The sequence below is a fragment of the Neovison vison genome, chromosome 7 (assembly GCF_020171115.1).
Source record: "Neovison vison isolate M4711 chromosome 7, ASM_NN_V1, whole genome shotgun sequence".
In the NCBI taxonomy this organism is placed as follows: Eukaryota; Metazoa; Chordata; class Mammalia; order Carnivora; family Mustelidae; genus Neogale; species Neogale vison.
In genome coordinates, this window is record NC_058097.1 from 172,314,007 (window position 1) to 172,339,460 (window position 25,454).

The window sequence follows — 25,454 nt, forward strand, 5'->3', positions numbered from 1 at the left end:
TCAAAGAACAGTAGCTAATTTTTTCCCAACCTAGACTGCAGCAGTAATTCCTTTATGCCTCTTTGTCTTAGTAGGCCACAGTTTTGGGGTTTTGTTTCAGCTCTGTGAATACATTGCAGTCTTCCTACCTCATGACTTTCATACATGTTGTATCTTTTCTTAAAAGCACTTCCCACAAACACACATGCACACACATTACCATAACACAAACATATGTAAGCATCTTTCTATAGAGTAGGTTCTTCATGGTTTTTTTTTTTTTTTTTTTTTTCCGGCCTGATATGTCACTTCCTCAGAGAAAATGCCCCTAACCACTTCTTAAAGGAAGTCTCATTATATAGAAGTACTTGTATGGACTCTGAAAAACAATCCGAGGGTTTTGAAGGGGCAGGGGGTGGGAGGTTGGGGGAATCAGGTGGTGGGTATTAGAGAGGGCATGGATTGCATAGAGCACTGGGTATGGTTCAAAAACAATGAATACTGTTACGTTGAAAAAAATAAATAAATTTTAAAAATTTAAAAAAAAAAGAAGTACTTGTATTTTCACAGTATTTCAGACAATTTACATGTATATACTTACTCTTTTTGTTTGTTTCCTTGTTTGGTCAGTGTCTGAGTCTCAACTAAAATAGAAGTCCCTTGAGGCCAGGAATTATTGTCTTCCTTACTCACCACAGTGTCAGCAGAGTGCCTTCAGAGAGCACAGGCCCAGGGAGTGTCTGTTGACTGACTAGGTGAATACTGGAATGAATCAAATGACAGAAAACACTGACCCCATTGGTGAGCATAATTAAGTTAGTCTCAGCCCACGCTGGTTTGTAAATTAGTATCTACTGATTCAGTAGTCATCTTTCACCCAAAGAAAAGTTGAAACTTTCACTCCTGTTTGAATACTGTAAGAAAGGGAAATTTAGAAGTTGCTCCTTTTTGAAGCTACATGTTGGTGTCAGTGGATTAAGGTGAATATAGTATTATTATAAAGTTCCCATCGAGCCATTTCTCTGGGGCCAAGGGTCATTTCTCTTTCAGTCAACATCTTTGTCATCAACAATCACTTTCTTCTATCTATGCAACTTCCCTCTCCCCCACTCCACCCCCAAATATTTATTCGGAGTAAAAGGCTCCTCTCCACCAGGGTCCAGAAACAGAAAACTGATCATTTAATATCCTACATAGATATTTCTTAAAAGAATGTATCGATCATATTAAGATTAATAGGCATAGAAATGTACTAGGACAGATTTGCCCTGTGTCATTTCTTGAATGTAGTATAGAAAAAACTAGTTGGTCTTTAAGGGGAATTGTCTGGTATGTTTGTGGTCTTCAGTATGCTTTCTGTGGACCTTGGGAAATTCCTCTTCAAGGAAGTATTTTCTTGTCAATACAAGGTCCCAGAAAGCTAAGCGACTGGGTATTATGCTTCTAGTCAATTCACAGTTCTTCCTTGCATCTTTCTAGTTCATATTCTATGTATACAATGAGACTTAATATGAAAATACATAGTTTTATAAAACCAAAAGATAGAAGCCCACTTCTATCTTGTCAATGTTTATCTGAATTTCTTTTCTTTTTTTTTTTTTAAGATTTTATTTATTTATTTGACAGAGATCATAGGTAGGCAGAGAGGCAGGCAGAGAGATTGGAAGGGAAGCAGATTCCCTGCTGAGCAGAGAGCTGGATGGGGGCTCCATCCCAGGACCCTGAGATCATGACCTTAGCTGAAAGTAGAGGCTTTAACCCACTGAGCCCACCCAGGTGCCCTGAATTTCTTCTTTTCAACCATATCTTGTTTCAGTAGAACTTCTTTCAAAAATTGTTTTGTTATTTCTTTTTTCAGTATTCCCATTTGTTCCAATGGGCAGTATACATTTGTACCTCTGTCTTTACTTGAATCCGTTTATTTGAAGAGCTACTTAGAAACTTTGAGTTAATTTATAAACTGACTATAAAATTGAGTAGTTAAAAAATTACTAACATGAGCAACTTGAGTGGATTTTGGTTAAATTTTTTTATATTCTAAATATAATAATTACTGAAAATATACCTTTTCTCTGTCTTTACCCCTTGTCCATATCTATTATGACCCAGATTCTACTCTGTCTCAAAATTGAAATTAAAATGAGTAACTGCAAAGCAAAAGCTTCCTTAATTGAATGTGCTATGTACTAATGCATTGGTACTATCCCTTTCACTTTTCAATCACTCCCTTAGAAATTTACCTTAATACAGAGAATCAGCATGTGGGCAGGTGAATAGGAGGCTAGTGGAAACTTTGTCTATCTGCCATCTTTGAGTTCGGCCATCTCTATGCTCTTTCTGTGTTTTAGTCTCTATTGGTATGGACTTTGCTAAATGTTCTTTACATTTCAGTGTCTGTGAGTTTGGGGGAAAAGAGATGGGGTTCAGGAGTTTTGACCTAATTTATAGATTCACCCTGATGTGGTGGTTTTAGCTTGGGATAGAAAATCTTATCTGCTTATTTATCTGTGTGATATAAATCATGTTAGTTTTCCTCTCCAAGTCTCAGCTCCCCACAGCTAATAGAGATAACAATGCCTGCTCTATAAAATTGTTGGAAAGTCAAATGTAATATGTATTTGTTCAAGGAAGAATAGAGTACAAAGAAGGGCTCTATTTAGTAAATAACAATTTGAACGTTTATGTATTGTTTCATTTATTTTGTCACTTTGAGAATTAAATGGTTAGATGTATCCAAAGACAATCCAAATGATTGTCCTCATAACTTCCTAAATGAATTTCACCACTTGTTGTTGTTTTTTTTTATATATATACAAACTCTTAAAAATTATGAAAGCACAGGAAAAAAGATGACAGGATAAGTCAAATAGGAAAAAATGCAAAAGGTCAACTTTTATCACAAGAAAGTATTCAATGTTATATCTTACCATGATGTGAATCTTGAATCATTACATTAAACATTTTTCTTGTGAGAAAAAAAAAAATGATGGAAGGTCAACTGGAAAAGAAGCTATTTATTCCTCTGGACTATTTGACAAAATTCTCTTTCCCTTACAAAATATGAACAAAACTAACTCAATTAGTTCAAGTCTCTAGGTGGTAGTTTTTGTTTTTTTTTTTTTTAAGATTTTTATTTATTTATTTGACAGATCACAAGTAGGCAGAAAGGTAGGCGGAGAGAGAGAGAGGAGGAAGCAGGCTCCCTGCAGAGCAGAGAGCCCGATGCGGGACTCGATCCCAGGACCCCGGGATCATGACCTGAGCCAAAGGCAGAGGCTTTAACCCACTGAGCCACCCAGATGCCCCTAGGTGGTGCTTTTCAAAAGTACTTTCCTGAAACAGCCACCACAAGAATTAAAATTATTTGTTGACTTTTGTGAAGTATATACTTCTTAACTCGCCATTTTGAATTTGCAGGTATGAATGTAAGCAAGAGTGAGATAACAAAGGAAACTTCGTTGAAACCATCCAGGAGATCCCTGCCTTGCCTCGCCCAGAGCTACGCCTACTCAAAGAGTTTGAGCCAATCGACCTCACTCTTTCAGTCCACCGAGAGTGAGTCTCAGGCTCCCACTTCTGTAACCTTCATCTCCTCGGACAAAGCAGAGCCAGGTGAGCAGCTATTCCTGCTTTCTTTGTTCAACTTGCAAAAAATAAGTGTTTTCAAACCGTTCCTTCCTTCCTTCATCTATTTTCTTAGTACTTACAGAACTCATTAGCTGGAATGCTGGCATAGAAAGGAGAACATTTCACCCGTCAGACAGGAGACAATTGTTGGCTAGCTGTGTTTTCTTGCCTTGAAAGAAGCCAACCTTGTGGGAACCTGGAGCTCATATTTCCTGTTTGTAGGAGACCGACCAGCTACCTGAATTTCTGTCTCATCATTTCTGGAGAGAGCCTGTAACCAGTAACTGAAGAGAGTATGTCAGCAGTACTAAACTCAGTTTCTTAAAAAGAAAGACCAAAGATTTTAAGTAATATTGACAATAAAGCAGTGAAAATTTGACTGCAGAAAGATGTGGTTGGACAATTATTAGCAATCAAATGTTGGCACGAAAGCCTTAGAACAAAGGGCTGAAATACAGGGAAGTTCCAGCTGGATGCCACATTAAAGATACTTTGTGGCTGCCCTGGGCACTTTCTGCACACATCTGCCCGTCTGAGACATCATTATGCTTTTAGACAATTCCTTTTCACAAAGCCAGGAGTCAAAATACAACCCAGCCCCTTATCATTCAGTAGATGAGGTGTGTTTCTATTTCCCCATCCGTCTGTAAGTTGCTTTTTTGTCTGAAGAGAATGCATTCCTTTATGATTCCTTGGGGTTGTTTCTTCCTCTGGATAACTTGAAAATACCAAGATTCTCTTTTCAGTAACACTGTGAAATCACTACTAATTATAAATAAGAGTTTACATCCATGTCCAATAAGAAAAGTGGCTAATTATTCAAGAGGATGAAGGTATTGAAATATAATAGAGATGTATCTTGCCCTTATTGAGTAAAATTTTAAATAACTAATTTCAACTCATTAACTTAAAATATTCCTTTATGCTTGGCCATCAGTCACAGTCAGTTTTCTAAATGTTAATGTTTTTATTTCCAAAAACTATGAATGTCAATGTCTTTTTTTTCCCCCTCCAGTTAATGCTGAGGAGGATAAAAAAGACTCTGTGCTCAAATGCTCTTTTGCTGACCTCAGTGACTTTTGCTTGGGTAAGTAGGTTTCGAGTATTTCCTTATTCCTTTACCCCCTCTCCAAAAGTAAGCTGTCTTCTTCAAATCTAGAATATTATTTTTTAAGAAAATAATACCTGTTTGGTCTTTAATATTTGATGGATGAGTGTAATATTCTCAGGTTAAAAAATGATTAAGGTATTTTATGTACAGTTTGAAATTCAAGTGATACAAGATTTATAATGAACAACAATCTCATAACCAAAAACGTTTAACACTTTCTGCTGTTGAGCTTTTGGAAATATCTTTCAATTCCCTATGAATAAGCACATTAATTCTGCTATTTCTAGATTTATTAAATTTCAGCAGTGTCTGTTGACCCTCCCCTGTGGTGTTAGATGAAGATTTAGCTTATTTACATAACCCTTCAATTTTTCATAGTTACACTATCATTTAAATTTTTAAACCTCTCTGCTGATTAAATTTGTCACTTTAAATGGCATATTTACACCTTTATATCATGTTCTATCACATTTTTAACAGTATTTTTACTCTCCACTTGGCAAATGTAGTATTACAATGAAAATTATGCTTTTGGCAGTCACAGGATGACTTCCTCTTCTACAGTTAAAGTTGTTATGACCTCTGTGCCACTCTTACATAGTCCTAGAGTCAAGGTCAAATTGATTCCGCTTTCCAACCTTCCATCAATTACTCAAAATCATGCCACACTAAACTTACTTTCTTGTTTATGCCACTAATTTTTGTTAGTTTTATTTTCCTAGATTATCTGTATATTTTTTTCTTGGGAGGAGAAAATATCTCACCTTCTGAATATTCCCATCTGTTCCAGATTCTAATTTTTATATCCTTTACTTCATTCTTCTTCTTTAAGAAATTCTTGGTATTCACTGACTTTTCATTAGATATCTAGATACCTGGATTAATGCCAGTTTATACTGTACCACATATTCCTCTTTCTTAGTTTTCAACCTCATTTTTTTTTTCCCCAGAGTGTATCCTTAAGAAACTACCTCTGAGGGCACCTAGGTGGCAGTGGGTTAAAGCCTCTGCCTTCAGCTCAGGTCACGATCCCAGGGTCCTGGGATGGAGCCCTGCATTGCATAGGGTTTTTTGCTCAGCCAGAGAGGCTTTCTGCCTCTCTGCCTACTTATGATCTGTTTGTCAAATAAATAAATAAAATCTTTTAAAAAAATAGAAAGTAAGAAAGAAACTACCTCTGAAGGCTCATGTGAGATGCAGCCTTGAAATCTGGAGACTGGATTCACTATTACCTAGCATCCATTGTTACTGCTAAAATTCCAATTGCTATCTGATTCTTGTTCTGTTGTCATTGAATTTTTTTTTTCTTCTCTCTGTGCATTTTTATCGTCTTTATTTTTTTGTGTTACAGAATTATACAGCATTATGTTTAGATGTGTATGCATGTGTGCATTTTCTTTTATCTCATGATTTTGGTTTTTGCCTCAGTTCTGGAAGATTTCCTGCACTTTTCTTCCAAATGACTTTTCATTTCTGTGTGTGTGTGTATGTGTGTGTGTGTGTGTGTATGTGTGTTTGCGCGCGCGCGCGCGCATTGAGGGGAGGGTAAAATCATATATGTATATTTGATTTCCAAGTCTTTTTTTGTTTTCAGAATGTAACATTTTCAGGGTATCTGTTGTATTTCATGAACATAACATCTCTAATCTCTCTAATTACACTTTGTTTTTTTTGTTGTTTTTTTTTTTTTAAGTTTTAGTCTGTTGTTCCAGTGATCCATTTTCCGACCTGCTTCCATTAGTCATTCTCTTTTAGGCTGTAGGATTTCCAACAATTTCTGGTGATCTTTGGTCATCTGCTTACATTTAAGAAAAAACAACAGGAAGGCTGAGTCAGAGTTCTGGGTACTTGGAGACGTCTCAGGGAAGGAAAGCTCTTACTACAGAGTGAATGGCTACGGAGCCATTACGTAGGTGATCTACCCAATCTCAGATGGAACACTATACTCCAGAGTGCTGATTCCCACATTACTTCTTTTGCGCTTTGTATTTCTTTTGATAAAAAGTTTGTGCTTGCATGTTTTTGTGCTTGCAAGTTTTCTTCAGGTTTTCACTTCTAAATCTCACTCATATCTTTGTCTACTTGCCATCTTTGAGTTTGGTCATCTCTAGGATGATTCACTGTCTTCCTGCCTCTGCACAAAATCAAGGCTAAACTACATGATCACGGCACCTGGGTGACTCAGTGGGTTGGGCTTCTGCCTTTGGTTCAGGTCATGATCTCAGGGTCCTGGGATCGAGTCCCACATTGGGCTCTCTTCTCTGCAGGGAGCCTGCTTCCTCCTCTCTCTCTCTGCCTGCCTCTCTGCTTACTTGTGATTTCTCTCTGTCAAATAAATAAATAAAATCTTTAAAAAAAAAAAAAAGATTAAACTACATGATCAGTTAACACTCTTACATCAGAATTTTACATTCTAGAAAACTACTGTAGGCCTGTATCTTTAGAAAGTATTTATTATCATGTTAAGTCTCCAGAGCAAGGGACAATAAATGTACTTGAAAGCTCATTTAGTCATCTTGAACTTTGTTTCTTTATTCTGCCAACAAGTTGATGATACACAGCTCTTCAGTGTGATACTTTGTTGTATAAGCCTGTGTAGCACTTTGTTGTATAAGCCTATACAAGCCTATGAAACCTGTACAACACTTATTTTAGAGACCTGTTATAGAATTTTACATCTAAAAATCTATTCCAAAAAATATAGTATCAGAAATTGAAAAATAATTTTCCTCACAGCTGCCTTAACTTAGGAATAGAGGAAAATTCAACATTATAGTAATTGTACTATAGTACATTTTGTGGCATATTTCTGGGTGGGGGAAAAACAGCTTAAATATAAATGTAGACCTCCCCTCATTTTAGTTAAAAATGTATTGGAAAAGAGGTAGAAAGAAAGGAACAAACATGTTAGCTAAGAGTGTGTATCTTCATGTGGTACGATTATTTGTGGTTTCTTCTTGTTGTCTATGTTTTCTTTTTTTCCCCCTCTAAACAATATATACAAATATTATATAATAAGAATATGTAAAGAATAAATTTACATCAGAATTTTTTGTAAGTAAGGAAAATTGTTCATATTTCTGTCAAAATAGCATACGTTCAATAGAGAGTTTTCAGAATTGAAACTTGAAAGTGGTAGATAGTCACCCAGTATTTGGAATAACAGTAATATTGAAAGATTCTATCTTGACCCTCGGTTTGTAGTCAGTATAATTTTTATTATTTTTCCTATAAACAGAGATAAGTTTACTCAACCTTCTCTCTTCCCTTTTGCTATTATCATGCAAGATTTACTTCATTTGAGTGAGATTTGCATTAAGATCTGTAGCTTGCCAGACTTGGTTATGAGCAATGCCTTTGAACTTTTTTTTTTTTTTTTTTTGGTAATTCATAAACTGAATAGAAAGAAAAGAAAGCCAGAATTTATCAAAGAGTAATATTCATCTGTTACAACGCTTATTTTACAAACTTAGAGTGAATTTATTTATAACCGGTTAGCCCTGAGTTTTCAGCAGTGAACATTTCGGTGGCCTGACTGCACCGCCTGCATCAGTGGTTACCAACTCTGGCTACGCAATCAAGTCACCTGGGAGCTTTTAAACCTCTGAGTCTCAGCTCCCAGGAATCAATTTTACTTGGTCTAAGGAATGATGCATACTTTTAACTGCATCCGAGGCAAATATTAAATGTAGCTAGAATTTAGAATTTCTAGCCTAGGGGCACCTGGGTGGCTCAGTGGGTAGGTATCTGCCTTCAGCTCAGGTCATGATCCCCGGGTCCTGGGATTGAACCCCGCGTCTGGCTCCCTGCTCATTGTGGAGCTTGCTTCTTTCTCTGCCTGCTCTGCAAGTTGCTCCCCCTGCTTGTGCTCTGTCTCTGTCTCTCTTTCTCTGACAAATAAATAAACAAAATCTTAGGGAAAAAAAAAAAAAGAATTTTTAGCCTAAAACATGTATCTTGATTTCTCTCTGAGGACATTGTTAGGATACTTTTTCATAATTTTTTAAACAATGAGCTGTGTTATTTATTGTAGCACTCTGAATTACTGCAAATTAGTCATGTTTCTTACAATACTCACTTTTGTGTGTGTGACATCAAGACAGTGCTGGCTTATTAAGTTTCCTAATTAAAAGAAGACAGCCACCAGCAGTTTCATTTCATATAGAACCATCAGTATCAAAGAGAACATTTCATTAGAACAAATACACTCAATCAGAGTGCAAAGGTCTTTCCCATGGTAATTAATTCTGAAAGAGGTTACTATTATTACTTTTCTGATAAGACAAAAACAAGTACAAAAACCTTGTCCAAAATATCCATATGGTTGATGTAGTTTACATAGCCCTTTTCATAATAATTTTCCCACACTAATACTAGTTAATAACCTAACAATAACTCTAGCCATGCAAGCCTTTCCATTCAATTTTATGCATCTTATTTTTGATAGTGAAATAATCATGATAGTGTCATCACAAATGTTAACATTTTCTCTAAATGCTTAATGTAATTGGATGTCCTAACTCCATGAATGTTTCTCTCCTTATCATTCTAGTGTGTCCCAATCATCTGACACACTTGACCTGTGTTCCTCTCTTCAGGCATTGTACCTCACAGTCAATACTTTAGCACACCCAGCATCGATCTACCATTCATTCAACTTAGGAAATTGTCACAGCTTCCGAAGGGGTAAATATGCACACACGAGGTATTTCCTTTTACAGTGAATGTGAGAATGCAGCTCTGGCTGACTGTACCATCACCAAGCGTTCCAAGAATCCATCCTGGTATAACACCTGGCTGGAAAGTACTCCTTTTGAAACAGCCGCATATCTAAAATGTATATGATTTCATCGCTTTTGAGAAGACATCAAGCAAAATGATGTCAAATATACCAAGAGTGTAATTAAATAAAGCATGAGTGTTTTAGCAATACATCCTTCCTTTTAAATTCAATGAAGTTACATTTTCTAATTTTGCTTTTAGAGTGCCGACTGCCAGCTTCTAGCATTGGGTTGGTTAACAACCCAGTGTTGATTGTTGGTACTTGTTTTTAAGTACCAACAGGCCCTAATACAATTTTTGGAACCTGATGGATACATCTAATTAATGGCTTTTTTTTTCTTTCCAAGAGAAAGGGAGAGCACATGCACATGAGTGTGGGGGGAGGGGTAGAAAGAGAGGGAGAGAGAGAATTTTAAGCACATTCCACACATAGTACTGAGCCCAGTATGGGGCTTGGTCACAACGATCCTGAAATTATGGGTCCTGATCCTATGATTTGGATCCTGATCCATCCACCCTGATCCAAAATGAAGCATCAGACACTCAACCACCTGGGCCACCCAGGATCCTCCCGTACTTTTTTTTCCCCCAGTGTACTACTTTGAACTGCCCCATGAGACTATCAGTGCTGTGGCGCAGTTAACTGCATGTAGTCAGTGTTTCATTGAGGATGAGTATACCTCATTGTTCAAAATGATAGCTATGGAGGAAGAAGCATTCGTAGTCCTGTTGATTCAGAGCTGGACATTTCCATTAAGACTGCCTCACAGGATATAACTGTAACATATTATGGATGAAATGTTGTTTTCCCAGCCAGACGTTGGTCAAGTTCTCATTCTTATATCTATGAGCTGTGTGACTGTGGCATGTTATTTACCACTCTGAACCTCAGTAATCTTATAAATTGGAATTAATGATCCATACTTTGCAAGACTATTGAGTTAAATGAAGAGACATAACTCCATCACTCTCCTAGCACATCATAGAGATTCAACAAATACCTGCTCATTGCTTTATTCACTCACTCATTAAGCTTATCTTTTACCGCAAATTTTGCTGGGCTCAGAGATATCTTCACTAACCATTATCACCAAAATGTGATTTTTATGACAGAGTGGAATAACAAGGATTTACTGAACACTTATAACACAACTCTGTGTCTGCCTTACCTCACTTAATTCCCTTAACCATTCTTTGGATTAGGTACTCTTATGAGCCTCTTTTTATACCTGAGGAACTTGATTGGCCAAGAGATAAAATTGATGAAGTTCTAGAACCTAGGTGAGGTTCCGTGGGCTGAGGTCCGGAGCCGATGACCAAGAAAGAATTCTTGAGACATCTTTGGTGCAAAACGGTGGTTTATTAAAGCACGGGGACAGGACCCGTGGGCAGGAAGAGCTGCTGCCCCGGGTTGTGAGGGTAGGCATGTTATATACCTTGCGGTTGGGGGAAGGTGAGGGGAAGGGAGGTTCAGAAGGGCTATTGGGGTAAAGAAGACTATCAGGATATTGAAGGCCTGGTTACTATCAAGCCAAAGCCATTTTCCCTCTAATGAGGCATTAACATAAAGACAATTGGGAGTCTCCTGGTGGAATGTGATATTCCTGCTATCAAGCGTCCTTGTTAATGAGATTTAGGTTTAGAAGAAATTTAACTTTATTTACTTTTCCTTCTACCTCCGCCTCCTTGGTTTTTTATGGAGGGGAGGGTGACATTAGGGCTTGAGGAACTGAGTTATGTGTCTTTGGAAATTGGGCTATTGATAAGGTAACTTCTTTGTTGTAAATCTCAAGGACATTTGCAAAACAAGGGAGACTCCTGCCTTGCAGGACTGTGATCTCTGCAAGTTAACTATTTGTTTTCCTTCTAGGATAGTCAGGGGTGCCTGAGGAATGTGGCACGTATTACTGAGGGGAGCGTATTTCTGAGGGGAGTGGGTGGAGAGGAGGTGCAAGGCACCAGCCCCTGCTCTGTCCTCAGCCAGGCTCCTGCTCCCTCATCAAAATAACTTGCCAAATGCCATACGTCTTCCCAAGGAAGAGTTGAGATTTTTAACCCAGGAAGTCTTTCATCTTCTCCCTTAATCATCATAGTAGGAATCAGAGTCCATGGAGATGAAAGGTGGTAGCGATGTCCGTAGAATACCAGCTCGGCAATGCTAATGAGTATGAGGCTGCGAGCAGCAAATGATGGGGGTAACATTGCATGGTTTACTATATGTGGGAGATGACTGATTGAAGAAGGCTAATCAGGCTGGGGGTTTAGAATTCCATTCTTCCATTTTCTTCCTTCATTCTTTATATTGCTGTCTGTGAGCCTTTAAGTCTTCTTTTCTTTTCTTTTTTTAAGATTTATTTATTTTAGAAAGAGGTCAGGGGAATAGCAGGAGAGGGAGAAATCCTCAAGCAGACTGCCCGCTGAGTGGGGAGCCCAACATGGGACTGGTTCCTATAATCTTCAGATCATGACCTGAGCTAAAATCAAGAGTCACTCAACTGACTGAGCCACCCAGGTGCTCTGAATTCTACTTTTCATAGAACAGCTCACAGAGCCAAAACACCATTCTGCCTTGTGCCCTCAGCCACACAGACAGACACAGTCTTTCTCTCTCTCTGTCTCTGTCTCTCTCTCTCACACACACACATACACACACAGTTATTCTGGAAAGTATCAATCCATGTAATGGATTTGAAATCCTGATGTGACGATACTCTTGTCTATCAGTCCTGGACGCCCTGCTATAATCATCCACCCTCTCTCTTGCTCGTATTCTGTAAAACGACAAGGACAGAGACACCCATATTAACAAGTAACTGATGGCTGAGTCTGCTCACACTCATGCTGCAGTAAAAACAGATAACTTTGAAGTAAAATAATCAGGGCTTACTAAAACCAACGTAATTTGAGTCCAACCAACTAAAATATACATCTCTCTAATCTTGTGAAATCAACATTTCCTTAATGCTATGAAGCGAGTCCCTTAGGAAGTGATTTATATTAGAGTGGTAAGATAATTTGTTTTCTATGAGCTTCATCGTTCAGCTTGCTGCAGTGTTCATTTTATTTCTTAAAACGGTTACGGTCAAATGAGTACGCGGTGATTTTGATTTCATTCTACGATACTTGATAATCTCCAATAATTTTTCAATAGTTTTTTCAAATAGCATTTCATATTAAGATGGCATTTAAAAAAAAACAACTTCATAGTAATATTACCAGCCTATTTCAGAATCACAGAAATAAGGGAATTACACTGAAAGAACAGACTGTTTTCCAGGAGCGACAGCCTCACAGTCCCTGTACATCTTTTCAGTTGTTAGTTAAACTCATTATGTTAAGTCCTCTGGGCTCAATTTTCCAATTATTTTCGGAACCTGACACTGTTGAGTAGTTGCTGCCACAAGCCTTGTCCAGTGTTTCAGTCTCTGGGTAGATCAGCATCATGACTTCCTTCCTCTGATGCTTGCCTCCTTATGGTCTGTTTTCCATACAGCAGCCACAGGAAGCTTTCATAAGAGCGGAATGAAATATCATCATTTCTCTACTCAGTCCCCTCCCGGTTTCCCACTTCATGTAAAATGTAAACTCTTTACTGGAGCCTTCAGAGGCCTTACGAGGTCTGGACCTGCTGCAGCTCTAGACCATTTGCTAATGCTGCCTTTGACTCACAGAGCCTCAGCCATGCCAGTCCTCTTGTGTTCTTTGTTCATGGTAAGTTTGCTCTCATCTCAAGGCCCGCCGCTGAGAGAAACCAGAGTCATACAAGCTTCACTTTGTGTCTCCTAATCTTGACTTAAGAGGTATTACTGGAAATTACAAGATTTATTTTTTTCCCTCTTTCCATTTCCAGAGGACACAGACTTAGTCTTGTTGGTGCATACGGGCCAGAATCAAGAATAGTACTCAGCATGTGGTAGGTGTGCAGAGAGTATTTTTAGGGTCATTAAAGGATAGATGAATGGATGAAATGATACTGACAGACATATCTCTGGAGAATCTACTCTCCATTACTCCTTTGCTTTCCATGATGTCATTCATTGCTGTGATTTTTCCCACTGGTTAGCAATCAGTGTTCTGTTATTTTTCTTAATGAAGACCTAATCTAATTGTGTTACACTTTTTCATGTAAGTCATATTGACAAACATTTTGTGGAGCATTTAAAGACATAATAGCTATGACTCTTCTTAAATAGTAGGAGAATCCCTTTATAACATTATTCCTATGGGAAGTCCTCCGGAATATCCATTTAGATGCTTCCTACTTCCTATTATTATTATTGCACTTTAGTTATAATACTGTTGTACTCAGTTCACTAGATGATAATATTGGCTATTTATATCTTTTTCATATTACCTAATATATACTGTCTACTTGAAGATGGATGGATGATTGACGATTGGGTAAATGTATGAAACAATAGATGTGGATAGAATAAACACTGGCATGTTGACAGAGTGGAAAGCATTTATCTTCAAGATCTGCTTAGTCATGGGGTTGACTGAATACAGCTCCGGCCATACCCTCAGTGTGACTGGCTAGCGTCAGGACTTTTGAACAATGCGAGTGTTGGGAGAAATAGGCAGTAGAGGAACTGCTAAGAATGATTAAGTCTGGATCTTCATTATCACCACGTTCTAACCACTGAGTAAACCATATATGGACCATTAGGTTTGTTCTTCATAGGAAACTTTGGTGGAATAATAATTTTAAAATCATGGAATTTATTAGCAGTCAGATCAAGTCAGTCAGCAGAAAGGTACACCATCTGTGCCTCAGGTTCCTGATTTATGAAATGGAGATATCAATATTATGGTTTGATTTTTTATAATATAAATAAGATTGTTTGAATTAAGAATTTTTGTGAGATGCAAATAAAACAATGTATGTTGGAAATATTCATATATTAATACACCTTAATTAACACAAAAAATTAATTTGGGTTTGCTGAAATCATCATTAGTTCTCTTTTCACTATATCAGGCTCCCTGCTTCAACATATTTAATGATTTTTTTCAGCTTTGAGAATCTTGGGGTTTTTTTTAAATATAACAACTTTATTGAGATATAATTCATATACCATACGATTCACCAATTTTAAGTGTACAGCTCAGTGGTTTTTAGTATATATAAATTATAAAGAATAAAAATAACCTTAAGCCATTACTATTATTATTTAATCATCAGCCCCAAGTACTTTGGCAATCCTGGAACACACTATCATTAGCAATGTATGGGGTGGTCACACCTTTGGAAGTCAGCAGAGGCCAACTAATAAGATCATTCACACATATTTAAAATTACCTTAACAGTTACCTCATCAATTTCCAGATGCTCCAGCAGTTATATTAAAATGTACCGAAGTAATGAAATGGCATTAAAATAAAGAAGAATTGACTGGAATAATTTGTCTATTAAAATTCCATTCTGAGGGCGCCTGAGTGGCTCAGTGGGTTAGGCTGCTGCCTTCGGCTCAGGTCATGATCTCACGGTCCTGGGATCGAGGCCCGCATCGGGCTCTCTGCTCGGCGGGGAGCCTGCTTCCTCCTCTCTCTCTGCTGCCTCTCTGCCTGCTTGTGATCTCTCTCTGTCAAATAAATAAATAAAATCTTTAAAAAAATAAAAATAAAAATAAAAAAAATAAAATTCCATTCTGAGAGCTGCTCTGAGGTTTATGTTACAATCATAGGTTATCTTCATTGGTTCCCTTGAGTTTTGAACTGATACTGGTTTGCAAACAAAATTTGCAAGAGTTAATGGATTCCCACTCGACTCAACAAGTTTTTATCATAAATTATATTACTGATGATTGGAAGAGGGTGTAAATTAAATTTTTAAATTGTTTATTGGCATACTCAGGTTAATTACATTGTTTCCTATCCTCCTAAGCTTCGAAGTGGAAGAAGATATGACCTAGTTGTAGGTCCAAATTATATGATTAGTTTTATAGATTCCCAATTACTAGAATTGTGAATTTAAAGAAAGATCAAAGAAAAAAAATGTATATTTCTTCAATACCTTATATGTACAAATCACATAGATTATTTCATTTAATCCTTGAAACAGATTTTATTATTACAGATTTTCATATCAGCCAGAGTGGCCCCTTTAAAACTTAAATTAAATTACATGAAACTTCTACTCAAAACCCCTCAATATTTTTGTAGGTCCAAATAAAAGCCATAATCTGCTTATGGCACGCTGTGTAAGCATCATCTGGCCCCTTACTACCACTTCTTGTCCCTCCCCTTTAACCCTCCCCTCACCCTCCATCCAGCGGCACTTGTTCCTTGATGTTAAGTATGCTCTCACCACAGAGCCTTTGCACTTGTTCCCTTCTCTGCCAGTAAATAAATGAAGATAAATAAAGACAACATCTTGCATGTTAGAAACGGGTATGTGCTAAAGAGTAAAGCAAAGCAGAAAAATGATATTTTATGCTCAGTCAGCAGAATTTAATTAAGGATCAGACATAAGTTAAAAGAGAAAATGAGGAGTCAGGATCTTGGCCTCTGTAGCTGGAAGAATGGAATTGCTATTTATTAAAGTGGTAATTGTTTTTGTATTTTATTATCCATTGGCTTGGGGAAACATTCTTGTGAATACAGATTTTTTTTTCTTTTTGATGACTTTCAGATCCCTCTTCAGTTGTGCCCATAACACATACTGACAGACTTTGTTCCAAAAATTTTACTAATTTATATTGGTACAGAAAGCAAATGACTATTATCAGTTTCCCTAGTGTCTTGTCAGCAATGGATATTTTTAATTAAAAATGAAAGATGTAAAAAACTATGTACTAGCCTAAAATAGTACTTTTTAAATTTTAAATTCTTGGGCATGGAGACCATTAAACCACATAAAAATAAGTAAGTTTTTACTAAATTTATTTCATCTTTATTTCTTTTTTGTTGATAATCCTAATATCTTTATTAGGATACTAATATTTGTCTCTATCATCATTAACTGAAGGAGGATAGAAAGCTATGTTTATAATTAGAGATTACCCTTTTTTATTCAACAAATATGTTACAATTTTTATGTAACCCAGATTTTTTTTTTAACTTGTGAATATTTTATGACTTCAAAGTTTCCAAAATCATCGTCTTTCCAATACTACAAGAGGCAGTATTACATAGTGACTAGAAATATAAGGTTTAGGGCCAGATTTCCTGGGCTCTTCTTCTGCCACATACCAAATGTGAGACCCTAGGTAACTGCCTACATTTCCTCAGTGGTAACAAAAAGCTAGTAACAATACTTGTTACTAGGATTTAGTCAAATGATATGTGGAAATAATATGGCACCCTTCCCACTTAGACCAGGAACATTGAAATTATTGTTGATTTTTCTCTTTTAGATGCCATAGCAAATAGAATTCTGTTAGTTTTCCTTTTAAAAAAAAAAAAAAAACACATCCTCAGTTTGACCATTTCTTAGTCTTAATACCACCCTGACCCAAAGCACATCCTCTCTACCTGATTATTGCAATAACTCTTACCTGGCTTCTTTGCCTCTGGCCTTGGCCCCTTCAGCATATTTTCATGTCAGCTGACAGAGTGATTTTGATAAAATCTGTTCAAATTTACTCTGCTCAGATTCATCCAATGGCACTCTTTAACTCAGAATGAAAACCAAAATCGTTATGATGGTCCCATGCCCTCCCTCATATGCTCTTACTTCCTCCATTACCACTTTAACATGATACCTTGTCACCTTCACTTTTGTTCATTCCTTACCTGTCACACTAATCTGTTTGTCTGTGAACAGATGAGAAAGGCATGCTCCCACCTCAGGGCCTTTGCACTTGCTGTACCCTTTGCCTGTGATGCTCTCCTACAGAGGTTCACTTACAATTTTGGCATCTTTGCTCCAGGTTACCTCAAGAAGGCCATCCTTAGCCACCTCATTTAAAATTGCAAATTGCTGCCCTCCCTGTTATCTCCTTGTTCTCTTTTTTTTTTTTTTAATTGACCATATCATCATTTAATAGATAGGGGTTATATTTGTTCTTTTCTTAACTTTATTACTTTCAACTTCATGAGGGTAAGGATTTTTGTTCATTGTGATTCCTACTCCCTTCAAAGTAGAATAGTCTCTCGTACACTGTAGATCTAGCTCAATATATTGATTTAATGAATGAAGAATACCTAATACATCTAGCAATTAAGTAATTAATGAGCAATCCATGTGAAAAAGAATACAAATCATTAATTACAGGAATATTGTGTATAAAGTTAGTGTGAGAAAAAAATCCAGTATTTAACAAAAGAATACGAACATTTAAGACATTTTTATATTCAAGAATAGTGTATGTTAAGTCAGTAAGAGTAGAGGTTTCTTGTTTCTAACATAGGAACACCATAGGGACATTGTAAAAGACAAGATAGGAAAGGAAAATTTACATTACAATGACAGGAGTTTGCAATCTTGCTAATAGTAAAAGGAAAAAAGAGTACTATTATTATATATGGAAGAATCCTTCCCTATACTTTCAAGAAAAACAAGAAGAAAGGGAAACATACTTACATTCCTAGCAATAAAAGGAAATTTTAAAAATTATGTCACTATGATCCAGATTTTTTGAAATAACAAGTCTATCTTTTTTCTTTTTCTTTTTAAGTTAACTCCTATGATATACTAATGGCCAAGTTGTTATAGACTCTGTAGTAAATTGAACACACATGAAAAAAAGATTGAACATAGTCCTGGGATAATTTTGTCTAAATTCAAAAAAATAAGAAGAATCACAAAAAGAAAGGAAGGAAGGAAAGGAAGAAGAGAAAGATAAAGAAAAGGAAGGGAAAACCAAATGTGATGGAATTCAGGAGAGAAAATGATCCATTCTATTTGGAACTTTGGGGCAGGAAGGAGGAGACAATCTGAGAAGCTTTCATGAAGTTGGTAGCATTTGGCAAGACTTTCAAAACTGAGCTTTCTTCCAACAAGATGATGATGTAAGGATGTTCCTGTTCCAGGAATATTTGTGTTATAGGAATTAAAGAGAAAGAAGAGAAAACTAAACTGAATTAAAATTAAGCAAAACAGGGAGATCATATGATAGTTGTCTTTCTCCGCTTGACTTATTTCGCTAAGCATGATACGCTCTAGTTCCATCCATGTTGTCGCAAATGGCAAGATTTCGTTTCTTTTGATGGGAGGTTGGGTACCAGGTGGTGGGTATTATAGAGGGCACGGCTTGCATGGAGCACTGGGTGTGGTGAAAAAATAATGAATACTGTTTTTCTGAAAATAAATAAATTGGAAAAAAAAATTAAGCAAAACAAAATATAAAAATTTCTGCCCAGAAAATGTAATTGTAAATGGAATAAGGTTTAAATGAGTGGAAAACTTCTATACATTGTATTTCTTGTATTCCGTGGTAAATGAGATGTATTAACATAAATTGCATTTTCTCTTGTAAACATTAAGTTAGTATTCACACAGTTGTTAGAGCATAGAGGAAGACCCTTTGAGACATCTTCAAAAACCTCTTTACAGATGAGAAGAGAGACTGCCAGGGAGAGAACTGATGTAGGACGGGGCAAATTTAGGCTGAAGAACCACAGTACTGTGACCTGCAGGGTGGTTTGTGCTCCCAGCTTTCGCTGCCCATTTACCTACTGCCATTTAATCACAAAGGTCTCTTCCTATGTCTCCAATATCAAAAGAAAGAAAAGGATGGGGGGAGAGAGAAAGAGGGAGGGAAAGATAAGGAGATAAGGAGAAAGGTAAGGAAAGGGACAGAAGATGAAAGGAAAAAAACCTATTGGCCTCAAAAAAGAGTGAAACCTTTGTGCCTTACAAACCAGCAAGCTGAACATGATGGGGTTTAGGTAACTGATCCAAAAAATTAACTCCAAAATTTCCGTTTCTTTTTCACTCATCTGACACCCATTCAGAACAAGTCCAGGTTTTACACTTTTTTTTTCCTTGCATCTAGACCATTCTTCCTCCAGTTACCCGTGTGACTTACTGCTTCATTTTCCTGCATCTTTGCTCAAATGTCACTACGATTCTCTGTACTAAAAGAGCACCCTTGTTCACACCTGTGACACCTCTGTCCTTCTTTTCTGCCCTCTACTTTCTAGTGCACTCACCCCAAAACATACTTACTATTCCCTTAATTTGTGTTGTTTATTGTTTTTCTCCTTGGACTTGAACGCTCTCTGAAGGCAGGATTCTGTTCGCTGCTACATTTCAAACTCTTAAAACTATGTCTGACATATCATGGGTGTTTAATAAATAATTGTTAAATGAATAAAATGCAATCTTCTTAAATCTAGGGAAAACATAATAGTATATTTACAAATGTCAGCTTTGGAATCAGATCTGGATGTGTTTGAGTTCTAGATGCACTCTTTAATAAATTAGTGACTTTGGCATAATACTTAATCTCCATCTGCTTTAATTTATTTACTGTTTAATGTAGGTCAAAACCATACCCACATTTGTACAGATATTATGGGGAGTAAAGGAAATAATACCTGTAAAGTTTCTGGCTCTTAGAATATATTCAACTACTGTTAACCATCCATCAGTGTTAGCTATTTTTAGTAGTTCTGGTTTTAATCCTAAGTGCTTAGAGCATTTAAACATAATTGGCAATTAACAACATACTACGACATAATATTACCTTGTCCAGTCTTAATTCATACCACTACTCAGATTCTGATAGTCTAGGTGTACATGGCCGAATATATGCTATAGCAGATTTTAAGATTCCTAATAAGGAAATTAGTGCATATATTTTAAACAATTTTCTATTCTAATACTACATCAAATGATTGAAATCTTTAAAGCATTATACATAGTTGTCTATGTCAGAATTTATGTTTGATAGGTGTAAACATTTCATTTATTTGAAAAGGCTAAATATATTCAATTTTGTCTGTGTTTGAACTCGAAGAGGTACTTCTATCACACGGAATACAAATTGCGTGAAGCACGTCAGCCGTCTTCAGTAGGACTGACAGTCCCATAGAGGTTTCTTGTTTTGTACTGCTGCATTGATTATAGCTTGTTTATTGTTCATATATATTCTTACAAGGCCCTACCCTTTTTTATAATTCTAGTGGTAATTAGTTTTCAGTATTCTCTTCTTTTTGCAGCTGTAGTTTCATTTCGATCTTATATTTTTAAAAAGTTTTTTCTTGTAACGTTTGTGAGAATTGCTTCTATGATTTCTCAGACTTCTGTCACACTTCAGTTAAATTCACATTTAGAAAACTCTCCAACTTTGAAGAAAACAAATTCTCAAAATTAATACAGTTTTTAATTAAGCAAATAAATGCTTGGGAATCTATTGAGTTTTTAGAAATATCTTTATCTGGGGCACCTGGGTGGTTCAGTAGGTTGGGCGTGTCTGCCTTTGGCTCAAGTCATGATCTCAGGGTCCTGGGATGGAGCCCCAGGTAGGGCTCTGTGCTTGGCAGGGAGCTTGCTTCTCCTTTTCCCTCTGCCACTCCTCCTGTTTGTGCTCTCTCACTCGCTCACTCCTCTCACTCTGAAATAAACAAATAAAATCTTTAAAAATATATCTTTATCTTCATGTTCAAAAGAGATGATGAGTTTGCATGGTTCTAATTTTATTTTCAAAAAGTTTAAGTCCACTAAACAGCAGAGATGCATTTAATTTTTATGAAAGTTACTGTAGTTTCATTATTAATCCACTACAGGGAAGATTTGCCCTTTTTTTCTCTTCTTCTTTTTTTTTTTTTTGCTTACTTTTTGGATAGATGGGTCATAAGAAAGTTATACTTGGCTAAACCTTGGAAAAGCTTGAATAAAAGAGAGATTAGTACATTTAAAGAGAGAGAAAAGGAAGAAGGATAAAAGTGGATATAATTTTCTCTTTCTCTTTTCTAGCTCTAGGGAAAGATAAGGATTACATGGATGAATCAGAACATGCTAATTATGACCGATCTCGGCTAATCAAAGACTCTGTTCCCAAAGATAATTCTGAATCCAAGGCAAAATTGTCTAAGGTAATACAAACTAAACTATCAATAAGTCTCGTGAAAGTAACATTTCTAAAACCTTTCAATTCTTTTCAATATTAATGTATATTGTGCTGGAGAGAAGAGGGCACACAGGTTAATATGTATTTTTAAGGACTTAAAGGTGGAAAGTTATATGTAGACATCATATTGCTTTATGTTATCAACATTTTTTTAAAAAAATTATGAAACATAAAATTAACCTTTAGAGGGTTATTACCTTATTTTTTCATACTTTTGGAAAGACAGCATGATTTCACGAGAGCATGGAATGGACCCAGGTTTGAATTCTAGGTTCTATGCCTTACTATTTGTGATCATTTGAGCAGGTTAATTAAAGTTGCTGAGCATTGTTTTTCTCATCTGTAAAGTTGTATTATGTTGTCTGCTTGACAGAATTCTTTGATGAGTGCCTGAGATAACCACGTGAAAGTATTTAGAGCATAGGAAAGACTGACTATATAGCAGGTTTTTATAACAACCTGGAAGCTGAGAACACCTCATTGAAACTCTAGTCCATCAGCAGATGGGTCACTGGGCTAGAGTTCAGATTTTAAAAACCCTGGCTGCAGCAATGCCTCCATCCCGCAAACATAATGATTTTGTGGACTCTTCAAAGCTTCTGAGTTTGGTCATTCAGTACCAAATACTATCCCTTTTTGGTATGTTCCAAGGAAATATCTGGCTCAGTCTAAGCCCACTTTTTCTTCTTCCCCATTATTTTCTATTGATTTAAGTGGAAATGCCTATGTAAGAGAAATTTGCAGTTTAACGTAGGGAATGACTTAGCTTTCACTGTCACTGCATGGTAAATAGTCTCATCTTTGAAAAAGTATTTCTCTAATATTTGATGTTTGGCCTAGATTACTTTTGCAAATCCCTTCATTAGTCACCACTAAAACATCAGAGAAAAAACACGACAAAATTTAAATATTACTCTCATAAATTAGACCAACATTAATAAATAGATGTAGAAATAAATGCTGGTGTCAGATTTCTTCATTCCTCTTTTGTTTTGTGTTAAATGGGGTCAGGTCAGTGCTTTGTGCCAGTAATTCTTAGATTATCTTTACAAATCAGGGGTTCATCTGTTTACTTCATCTGCTTTCCTGTATCTGTCAGATCAACATGGTGTTTAGAATGTTTCTGTGATCTGTAAACCATTATTCCAAGTCACCTGGGAGGAGGAGTTATCAGAAATCCTGAGAAAAAACCCAGATGTTGTTCCTCAAGATCCCCATAGAACCAATAAGAAGACAAACATAGGATGATTTAAGTAATTAGAAAAGGAACTAAGATTGAATAAACTGTCTTATCTGCTTCCCTAGAATTTACCACATGCACCAATGATACCTGCCATGTCATTTCTACTCAAGAGTAGCCATTTCTCAGTCTCACTTTGACTAGGCTTGAACTGTAGAATATGAAAGTTAAGAAGAAATGGTTAAGGGGTAGCTGGGTGGCATAGTCATTTAAGGAGCCTACTCTTGATTTCAGCTCAGGTCATGATCTCAGGGTCGTGGGACCAAGCCCCAGTTTAGGCTCTGCACTCACAGGGAGACTGAGTCTCTCTGCCCCTGCCCCTTCCCTTGCTTTTTCTCTCTCTGCTTCTCAACTAAATAAATAAATCTTAAAAAAAAAAAGAATAGTTAAACCTGCATGCATATTTTATTTTTAATGTTAAAATAAGAGAATGGTGTGTGATGATAGCAGACCACAGTTGTTCAATCCAAGAAATGCTAGTGTAATGTCTTATTGAATCTGCCCAAATACATACTTTTCTGCTATTGCACTTCTACTCAAAATGTGGGGAAAAAAAAAAAAAGTAATGCATCACCTGAATGTTTTTAGACTCATTCTTTTAGCTTCTATTAAAATATGTCTACTTTTGTCCTTTCATAGGTTAGAGCACAGCATAAATTCCATTTGAACAAGTGGTCTTGTGACAAAAAGAAAAGTGTTTAAAAGCCATTAACTATTTACTTGCTTATGTACAAATGAAGGGCAAAATAATCTCCTTAGAATATGTTATTTGTGTTCATTTGTCACAGGGAAGCTCAAAGAGCAGTAACCTATATTTCTACCATTTGAACTATGCCATTTGGTATTTGGATATACTTCCCCTTATAAATTTGTCAACCTTCCTCTTACTCCATGCCACCACTAAATGATATGGGTATTTATACACGTATTAGTGTGTAAATATTAGATTATATACATTTTAAGCTAGACCTTATGAAATTGACAAGATTTCCTCGTTTTTGCACTATAGAACAGCAACTTTCATATTGTTTAATTAGCATGTATTAACATAGGTATAAATTTCATGGCTGAAGATCTTACCTCACACATTATTTGGTTGGGATAATTGTACTGGTTGCAACAGGTCTTATGCATAAGATGCAATGCATTTGATATTTTATATCTTTATACAAGTTACTCATTTGCAACGGAATTATTTTAGACATGACAGAACAAGTTTATAGAGTCAACAGGAAGGGAGCACAAATCCCAGGGGAAAGTGACTGCTAATATAAACTACTATATTGTGAGTAACGATACGCCATATTCTGTACGGGATTACAGAAAAACAAATGGAGCTTTCCAACAAAATTTGCCATGAGCTATAAACTAGGTTCATAAAAAATAACTCCAAATCCTCCAAGGTGGTGTCTTACATATGGATTTATGAGGAAGTCTGTTGAGCTCATCTCATTGTCTGTAAAAACAAAAAAGCAAGTCTAGAAATGTCTGGAGTGTTTGATTCATCAACTCTTGTGCCAATGCTTCCTGAATGATCTTGGGTCAGCATGGTGAGTTTAAATTTTGATCCCATGTCCACTGCTTATGATAATTTAGTAAGCTAAATGCATTTGTAAGGCACTATAACTTGTTCTAAAATTAAGTTTCAGAACAATTAGTTGTATCCTTATGATACTTTACTTTAGGTCGTGAACTACCGGAATGGCTCAGTGAGTTCAACATTTAACTCTTTTTTTTTTTTTTTTTAAAGATTTTATTTATTTATTTGACAGAGAGAAATCACAAGTGGGCAGAGAGGCAGGCAGAGAGAGAGGAGGAAGCAGGCTCCCCGCTGAGCAGAGAGCCCGATGTGGGGCTTGATCCCAGGACCCTGGGATCATGACCTGAGTAGAAGGCAGAGGCTTTAACCCACTGAGCCACCCAGGCACCCCTAAACATGTAACTCTTGATTTCAGCTCAGGTCCTGATCTCAGCATCAGGCTCATGGAGCCTACTTAAGATTCTCCCTCTCCTTCGACCTTCCCCCCCTCACTTTCACTCTCTTTCTCTCTAAAACAAAACAAAACAGAACAGAACAAATTGTGGGTACTTGGTATGTCATTTATACCAAAATACTTCAATATTTTAGAAAATAAAAACAGCTATGATATTGATATATCAACTATGATGAAGTAGTATTGATAAAGTAATAGTAAATAGTAGTAAATCTTTATTTTATTTATTTGGAAGCTAGTATGTGCAAAACCTGGCCATTTGTAGAAAAGAGAAATATGGCACACGTGGACATATTTTGCTCTCCAGATATTAGGGTGCACTATAGGATGTATGCCTATAAATGGAGAAAGCTAAGAGGCTCTAGAAATGAGAAATGACACTAACTATGGGATAAGTCCTGATTTAGCTAGATTCAGGCTTTTTGGTAGGAGCCATATTTAAATAACTCAAAGACACTGTAGTAGATGGAAAATAGGCCAAGTCTTTCTTCCTCATATCCACTCTATTTTCAATGAGACATTACAGCGTCTCTCATCAAGAGATATAATCATTAGGATGGCCTTGGGCTTTGCTTTGGCTAGTAGAATGCTGCAGAAGTGCTAATGTGCCAACACTGAACCTTAGACTCAAAAGATTTTGCACTTGCATTCTTTGTCTTGGGACTCTGCCTCTAGCATGAACGAGCTTGTCTAAGGATGAG

General features: G+C 36.5%; 1 protein-coding gene across 3 annotated transcripts in view; it reads left to right on the forward strand.

Moving 5' to 3' along the window:
• Positions 1-25,454, forward strand: part of ANO3 (anoctamin 3) — a 420,117-nt gene that overhangs the window by 227,787 nt on the left and 166,876 nt on the right. For 2 of the 3 annotated variants that reach the window (XM_044258975.1, XM_044258977.1), the window contains 3 exons: positions 3,397-3,591; positions 4,622-4,693; positions 21,366-21,484. In XM_044258975.1, the coding sequence (XP_044114910.1) occupies positions 3,397-3,591; positions 4,622-4,693; positions 21,366-21,484 (386 nt within the window). The remainder of the gene's footprint in view (positions 1-3,396; positions 3,592-4,621; positions 4,694-21,365; positions 21,485-25,454) is intronic. The other variant, XM_044258976.1, reaches the window with a different exon arrangement.